This window comes from Xenopus laevis, chromosome 4L (genome assembly GCF_017654675.1).
Source record: "Xenopus laevis strain J_2021 chromosome 4L, Xenopus_laevis_v10.1, whole genome shotgun sequence".
NCBI classification, from domain to species: domain Eukaryota; kingdom Metazoa; phylum Chordata; class Amphibia; order Anura; family Pipidae; genus Xenopus; species Xenopus laevis.
Genome location: NC_054377.1, coordinates 84,525,424 through 84,534,218, shown reverse-complemented (window position 1 = coordinate 84,534,218; position 8,795 = coordinate 84,525,424). Strand labels below are relative to the sequence as shown.

Here is an 8,795-nt window from a genome sequence, read left to right as displayed (position 1 = left end):
TAGCTCATAGTACAAGTTGATACAGGGACTAGTCAGGTGGGTTTTTTTTTTTTGCCTTCCTCTGGATCAACTAGCAGTTGGGCAGGTTAAAATAGAGATAAAAGGTTGAACTGGAAGTATGTCTTTTTCAACCTAACTTACTATGTTACTATGAAGGTTGTGCGAGTTCTACTTGGCTTTAAATACCTTTTCCATCCTAAGGCCCTCCTACAGCATATAAGAAAATGCCATTCCTTCGTATAAATGGGTTGTGATTGTCTACCGAGCAGCAGAATTCATTTAGTGCAAAGAACAGAGTGCAATATCCATGGATTACATTTGTGTCATTTGTCAGCACTTGATTCCTTTGGGTCATAACAACCTGACTTCAGAAATGCTCAGAGTGACAGAATTTATGAGCAGTGACAGAGGTCTATGGGCTTCTCTCACCCTGAACTCTGAATCAAGCCAGTTCCATTGCTCTCAAACATTTCACTAACCATTTCTCTTACAGAACTACTCACTTTATGTTATGTTCAGTAAGAAATCTAAAGAACATAGTTTTGAAAAACAAGACCTGGGTGTAAACTGTTAGACCCTTGGGGGAGGATAGAGTTGCCTTTCCTGGAATAAAACAAGGCAAAAGGTACTGAGCAAAAGAAGAATAGGACCAGTTCTCCACAGACAGTAAAATTGGAGCTCACATGTTCTTCACCAGAGCTGCTATAATGGGTTGAAAGAGTAGGTAGGTGGTTACTATAGGCAGCTGAATAGAAAGCAGGACAGAGGGGTGACAATGAGGGGTATGTGGTATTTGTTCTAGGGGGATTTAATTCCAGAAATGTCTATTGATACTTGTGCATGGTTCTATGAGCAGCTTTCAATCTGCTACTAATGTCCTTTTTATCCATTTTTCAATGCATTTTACGCGCAATCACAGTCGAATGCAGTATCTCCCTTGAATTAATCATCTTAGGGAACCCATACACCACTTTGAGAAAATAAAGATATGTTTTTTGTTAACAGGCTTAAAATGTGCTATACATATAAAGCAATCAATATTCTTACCAGAAGACCATTTTGTTGAGGTCTCTCACTGTTCAGGTAAGTCTCCATCCAATCCCATTCATCCACATCACTGACACCAGAAACAACAGGCTGGCTTATAGGAAACCCAATTAATCAAATTTATTAACATTGAGGATTTCTTTCGGCAAAGATGCTGTATTAGTAGGCTTTTTTTTTTATCTGATTTTCTTATTTTATTAACAAATAGAAAACATACTGTATACAACAGAGCAAACCCCTAACAGCACTAATGTTTACACAAGGTAAAAATGATCCTCTTATCCAACATTAGCGACCCTGCGTTCCTCCTGGATACATTGTGTGATACAATCGTGTTCATTTCCACCACCTTTATGTCTTAGCTTTGCGCCCAGAGTAGGGGCGTCTCCTCTATGGCATGAGTAATTAGAATTTGTATTAATACAGAGTACCATTAAGTTACATACAGTTCGCTCCCCCACATTGGTTTAGTAGAAAGTCCAAAAGGCTTAACATTATAATGAATGTTCTTTTCAGGACAGAAAGAATCGGTTCAGTTGCAGTCCCCATTGTGCCTCCCTACACTAAAATAACTAGAAAATAAAAATAGAACCTTCAAACATCTTCATCCTACATCTCAGATATGGTCAAATATATACTTTGTGTTTAAGAGTCCTTGGAGCCCCCCAGTTCCTACTTTTCTAAATCCCTCGCACCAGGCGAGCAATGCCACAGTGGACATGGGCTCAGAAAATAAAAGCTACCATCAAAGAAAAAAATAAAAGAAGGGAAATATTGTGGTAGATTGGTCCCTCGGCCTCGAACTCGTGTCCAAGAGAACTTAGTTGTACAATAGAATTCCAGCCCCCCATGAAGATCATAAGGGACATAATGAGATTAAACGTAACCAGCTAAAATGAATTCATCTTGAGAAGACCAGCCACCACAAGCGACTTCATTCGGAGTCATCCATCCATTCTACACAAGCTCCTTCCTTGCCATGATCTTCAATCTACGTTTCCTCTGACTTGTCAAGGCAACAAAACCCAGTGTGCTTTGTTAGCTCCAAAGAGCTGTACCAGAATAGGGAGCTCAGCAACAAAAAACAAACAAAAATAAAAACATTTAAAAAAAAGTGAGAATTAACGGCTAGATATCTTACTTTCTAGCATGGTATATGATTTCTTAAAAATAAAAAAAAGAAGTGTGTGCATATATTTACACTTACATATACACACACACAGAGCTGAGCTGCCCTAATAGGAATGCTAGCTAAGTACATACAACTCGTTTAACAGATTTAACAAAACAAAATACTAAACTCAAAAAGGCTTTTAAAAAACGGATTAAAAATAATATAAAATAAACATTTCTTTAATATATTCCTGTGTGCCATAAAAAGGACCAAAGACCTGAATGGAGGAGGAGGAGAAGGGAATGAGTTGTGCTGAAATTCCAAGCAAGTCTTGCAAAGCTTTGCATTATCTTGTGTTAATCTGAGAGACGGAAAGAGCAAGAACAGGAGAAAGACCTGGCACACGGTTGTAGCGTCGATGCAGTGATCTCCTGTTGCTCTAGGCCCAGCTCTGCCCAAAGGGTGAGTGGTATTTATGTTGCATAGTGGTCAAAGCTGCCCAGATACTCCAGTGCGGCTCGATAGCACAGTTGATACTGGTCCTAAGTAGAAAAGAGTACAAGTACACAAGTGTGGTCATTATATTGAGTCATTCTGGGATTTGTTTAAAGTGTGAGAGACAGCTTTTCATTCTATAGGAAGGCAAGACCCTTACCTCTGTTTGTACCATTGCTGGCCGCTGTGTTCTTAAAGTCTTCACTGTTTGAAACATGTCAACCACACCCTCATACCTCATGCGCTCCAGTACAATACTGAGAGTGATGAATACTCCAGTGCGCCCCACACCAGCACTAGAAAGAAGACAACTGCTTAGCAACTCCTCTAGTTATTAAAATCTATACTTAGCTGAAGAGGTTTAAATGTTTTAAAATATACAGGAGTGATTTTGAGCATTTTTCTGTCTTGTCTGACAGATGTTTGGCTCTAGTTACTGTAGCTAAAAACCTACTAAAAAACTGCTTTCATGATTATCTTTTCAAAGATATCTTTATTAAAACCTTCATACAAGGTTGCAACAGATATTGAAAATTCAGTTCACTGCCTATGGGTCAAACCTAGAGAAACAACTTACCTGCAATGCACAGTGATTGGCCCATCCTGTCCAAACTGCTCCTTGGTTTTGTGCACCTGCCCAATAAAGTCAATAAAGCCTTCCCCTGTTTTTGGCACTCCTTGTTCAGGCCAGTCAGTGAACTGGAATTGTCTAATTGTACGGGATTGGCCGTCCTTCAAATAGAACAGAAAATTTGAAATTAGAATATGGAATCATGTGATTTTAATGATGCGCAGAAGTGAAACAAGCTGAAAGAAACTAAAATGGGAATGACAATTAGAGCCTGGTCAAATATGTGTGGCTCCCATAGCAAGGGTTCCTATACGTGTCTCCCACAGTACCACACCACCTCTGGAAAAGCTACTGACTAAGTGACGCGGGAAGGGTGAGACCAAGAGCTAATGATAAAACGCTGCTGTAAATACCCTTCCCCTTACATAGTGGTGTCTTTGTGGTCTACCCCTAGTTCTGGCCATGAGGAAATGTATCATTAAAAAGGCACCAAATACTTTACATTTTCTAAATCAGACTATATGCCTTTGTTAGCAGGGACAAAATGGCAGCCCCGAAAGTTTTTTTTTGTACTTACCCTTGCATCTGTCACTTTAAACTCCCGCAGGATGTACTGAGGCATGTTGTACTCGGCCATAGGGTCCACCACAAAATACTGGTACCGTGCTGAGCGCTCTGCAGGCCAGTACTGATGGCACTTCTCCTACAGAATAACAAGCTGTGTCACTGGCACAGACAACTCAAACAGATTTGAAAATCACATGCAAACGTCTGCACTCTGCTGTGCTTATTAACCATATAATTAACCATATATGAGTACAATCTATCACAGTACAGCATGCAAATTCCATGTCATTATTTTAGCTTATATTAGCTTGCTGCACTGAAAATGTTGTAATATACAGCTCTATAACTGGCAACACAGTCACAGTTTATTATTTAGTTCAGCACACGCACATCAAATGAAAGTTTACAGCTGAAAAATACTCAACCCTATCAATTAGAATTTAATTAAAATGAGCTTTTTCCCTATTTCTTCAGGTTCCTGCACCTTTTCCCTACAGAACAATGTGCCTTACCCTGCCCATTTCTCGCAACTTTGTCAGCATCACCACAATGGTGGAGTTATGTTCCCACAACATTCTCCAGAAATCCTCAGTGGTCTCAGCCAATGGCCCCTGAGTAGCAATGTAGCCTTTCTGCTGCCTTTAAATAAAACACAATATTCAGCATGAGCACTGAGTTTAATGTGTTCTTGAGCAATCACAAGATGCAATATCAGGCATATTTCTGCTTTATGCACATGGACGTGATCATTATTCCTCACATAAGAACCTTTAAAGCCTTACCTGTAGCCATCAATGAAGCTTGCATTGATATAATCTGATCCCTCAACACCTCGAATGGGCTGTAGACTAACACGGCTCAGTTCATATGGCATGATGTTTACCAGTCTGTTTTTGAACTTGTTGCATGGGAGGTTGGCACTGATAAATCTTGAGGTGTGGGCTTTAGAGTTGGCCAAAAGCTGACAAGGGGGTAAAAAAAAAAAAAATTACAGAATACTATCATGTCTTTGTATTGTATTGTAATTCTAAATTCTAATACAATCCAAGCTTCAAATGGCACCTACCTTGAACTCTAGTTCCATGGAGGTAACACTCTCGCCCGGAGGGACCTGAGACAGTTTCTGGATATGAGCATAGAGACTGCGCGCTGGCACTTCAGTGACCCCACACATTACTGCTTCAAGCAAAGCCTCATGGATAAAGATGTACTGGTCCTCTGTTTGCACCATATAATTTCGTTGGGAGCGCATGCATGTCACGTGGCCATAGATATCCACAGTTTTCTCCAGTTTCACCCGTTCTAGCATGGCATCAATAACAATAAAGCAGCCTGTTCTGCCCACACCAGCACTGCCAGAGAGAGAGGGACATACAGTCAGAGAATGAGGAAAAGTTAAGGGCATTGCCTGGGGTTCAGGAAGGAGTGGTAAGAATTAGGGGATTGTGACTATTCTTATATGATCGAAAAAGAAATGGAAAGGTATGAAAAGGAGGGAAACAATTTGGGTATATTTGCAATGGCTCTAGTCTTAATGACCCAATGTAACAGACACAAACTAAAACCTTCTCCCTTTGTTGATCAGCATGCTGCTTTGACATATAGCATTTCTCAGTATGGAAGAAATATCCAGTTTTATCTCTGAAGTAATAACACATACTATTCCTCAAATCTGTTGGAATTTTCTCTCATTACGCTTAACTAAATAAAAAGATCACTAATGCCGTCATTAGCCAACACATTACCTGAAACAATTTGAGCGAATCACATTTGGTAGAAATATTGTACACATAGGAGAGGCTAATTACACAGAATGTTCCATGATGAGATTCTATTATCGTTGCACAATACTGTGCTGCTAACCCAGAATCCCAGTTGTTATTCCTTTTTATCAATGTCTCTATGACCAACACTGTAGCTGTATATTAGTTTGCCACAAAAACTGCAGTAAATTTCACTTCAAGCATTGATCATTTTGTGGCTGTTTCTATCAAAAGATTTTTTACCAATTAAATTCTACTCCTAACTGCAAGATATGAAGGGAGAAAATTAAATGACAATGAATTTGAAAAGCAAGAGTTTCACTATGGCAGGAATCCTCTATTTTTATTTGATAATTCCACTGCTATCCGTACACTGCTTTACAACAGTATTTAGACCCTTGTCAAAGTGTCTCATTTTATGAGTCGCAAATTTAACACTAAAATATATTATCTGTGCTTTGAAATAAGAATAAAATATTATCGGAACATTGCAAAGAAGCTTCATGCTGCATGTTGGTGTGGTACTCGCCTGGCACAAGACAGGGCCCAGCACATGGTGTGGATTCCCTTTGACTGTGGGGTGAATTCTAAATGTTATCCCCCCCCCCCCCCTCCAAGAGAGGAAGAAAATGTCAGCAATTGGACAGTTTGCTATTACCCAGAAGTGATTTGGGCCCACTGAGGGCTTTGAGTGTTTCTATTCTCTGCAAATTACTTAAAAAAAACAATACAAATGTTCAATGCATGTATAGTGGAAAGTTATTTCAAATTAAGTCATGTCACATCGCATTGTTTAAAAACCACAGGATTTCAGTGTATGTTCAGAAAAATGTAAGCATTGCTCATGGATCAAGACACTATTATTAGCTACACTCTGTATGAAGCTGCCATGTAACACCGATGTGTGACAGGTGTCACAGGTGAAATGTCATATATTCTTTACTGTAACAGCTCTACCAACTGACTCCTGCTATCAGTAGTGTATTGAGATCAGGTGCTGCTCCAGGCACTGAACCTGTGAGTGGATGTGACATCACAGCAGAACATGCATGTAAGTGACATCACTTCCAGCAGCCAACAACAGAGGGACCCCCAACTCTGCTGCTGGATTTAATAGGAAAGCATCTGGCAGCAGGGGAGGGTTTTTTTTTTACTGGCAAGTGTTTTTTCCCATATAGGCATCCGAGGGTTGCCCCATTAAAGATGCCGCCCCAGGCACAGGCCCTCGAGTACCCATATGGTAAATGTGCTCCTGCATGCTATCTCAACCTAACATATGCCTCCATACTGCAAGCAACTGACCACTATCTTGTTACACCTGCATTAGGACAAGAAAGCAAAAAAATAGAAAAAAAAAATTAAGCCCAATAGTGTATACAAACTCTATACGTGACATAATTCAAGTAGCGTTAAAATGAATCTCATTTGTACCTGCAATGAACAAACATAGGACCAGCATCTGGTGGATTACAGGCTTTTACTCTGCGAAGAAATCCAAGGATAGGAGTAGGATATTCAGGGACCCCATGATCAGGCCAGGCCATAAACTGGAACTGCCTGACATCCCTCTTCTCATTGGAGCCATTCTGTGTGTAAGAGAAGACACATAAGACGCTTACTTGCCTACTCAATCATATAATAAATAATCATACAGCAGAGTAATACAGATAATGAAGCACTTGACATCCAATCACGTTTAGGATAACATATAAAATGTAGCATAAACAAAAGACCCCCAGTAACTTTCAGACACAAGTGTACAATATAACACACACTGGGCAAGTGTTTTATTTACAAATAGCTTAAAAAGAAGAGCATTCCACAGAAACATTGCATTGATCCCTTCCCTGGGATGCCATTGCACAGTTTCCTTGTTCTTGTCTACCCAAGCACATCTGTATTTATTCTCACACTCAGTACACTGTAAAATGATGTGATATTTAAAAATGAACATTTAAACATGTTTATTTTAGAGATGCACCAAATCCAGGATTCGGTTTGGGATTGAGCCAGGACTCTGCCTTTTGCAAATTAGGGAAATTACTTTTTGTTACAAAACAACAAAGTAAAAAATGTTTTTAGCACTTTTTCCCTTCCCTAATTTGCATATGCAAATTAAGATTCAGTTCGGTATTCTGCCGAATCTTTCGTGAAGAGTTCAGAGATTCTGCCAAATCCCAAATAGTGGCTTTGGTGCATCCCTAGTTTATTTGTTTGCCTTCTGAGAGGGTGCAATATGCTGAGGAGAAGCAAATAAAAGGTTGTTTCTGGTGTCCAAATCACATATTTTACTGCCCACGTAGTACTGCTTACCTTATATACTGTGAAAGTCCTAACTGTGTAGGTTGCAAGCTCTACTGTGTCCATTAATGTGACTTGGATCATACCATACGTCTCTGAGCCACGACTGGGCCAGTACTGGTCACATTTCACCTGCCAATTTGAATGAGGATGAAAATGAAATATTACATTGTTTATTGATTTTTGACATAAACCATTAAAAATAATTATATATATTTTTTCCATAAAAGTTTGTTATACACCTATAGGTTAAGGCCCTCTTTCACTTATATAACAAAGTTACAGATATATGAATGAAATGCTTTGTCTGTCATTCAACCACAGTTCCAAGACTGTTGGGAGTACCCAGGAGAGCAAATAAGAATTCTCCCTTAAACTCACCCTAGTTTAGCTTCAGTTCCCTATTTAAAGAGATACAATTGACACCTAAAAACCTTTTTCAGTATCCTTTAGTTTGTAAGTTATCTTTATTGTGCTACTTCATTTTACATCCGGTTTACAAAGCATATTAAATAAGGTTCTGTGGCACTTTAATTCGATGTATTTCCTCTTAAAAATGCTGCCAGAGGGGACAGTTCTTTAGGAAAGGGAATATAAAAGTGAGGTGTGTAAGAGACTAGACCTATTTGGTAAATGGTATTTCTGCTTTGGATAGGAGACTTTCCAAGTTACTATTTGGAGGGCCCTTTGGGGGAGTTAAAGAGATTTATATATTAACATGTGAAATGTGTGTATAAAAATTCCTTTTGGTGATCACACACCTTATTTTGTCTAACTCGAAGGCAATTTATTAGCTGGCACAAAAATGGCTGAACCTGCAGAGTGGCCTGTCATTGACTATAAAAGCTAAAATATGCATTTAGGGAGGAAATCTGCTGCTGTCAGCATTGTCAGGTTGATTTACATTTAAGTCAATGACAAGTGGCACAGCAAGTCA

The 8,795-nt window shown here is 39.3% G+C and overlaps 1 protein-coding gene across 21 annotated transcripts in view; it reads right to left on the bottom strand.

The window, feature by feature from the left end:
• Positions 1–1,142: 1,142 nt before the first annotated feature.
• The window catches only part of ptprf.L (protein tyrosine phosphatase receptor type F L homeolog), a 634,602-nt gene continuing 626,949 nt past the window's right edge, over positions 1,143–8,795 (bottom strand). For 20 of the 21 annotated variants that reach the window (XM_041589192.1, XM_041589193.1, XM_041589197.1 and 17 more), the window contains 9 exons: positions 7,871–7,990; positions 6,989–7,143; positions 4,861–5,146; positions 4,577–4,755; positions 4,307–4,433; positions 3,805–3,930; positions 3,234–3,388; positions 2,817–2,952; positions 1,143–2,703 (listed from right to left, as the gene is read on the bottom strand). In XM_041589192.1, coding sequence (XP_041445126.1) covers positions 2,635–2,703; positions 2,817–2,952; positions 3,234–3,388; positions 3,805–3,930; positions 4,307–4,433; positions 4,577–4,755; positions 4,861–5,146; positions 6,989–7,143; positions 7,871–7,990 — 1,353 coding nt within the window. In that variant the 3' untranslated portion in view covers positions 1,143–2,634. 21 annotated transcript variants of the gene reach the window in all.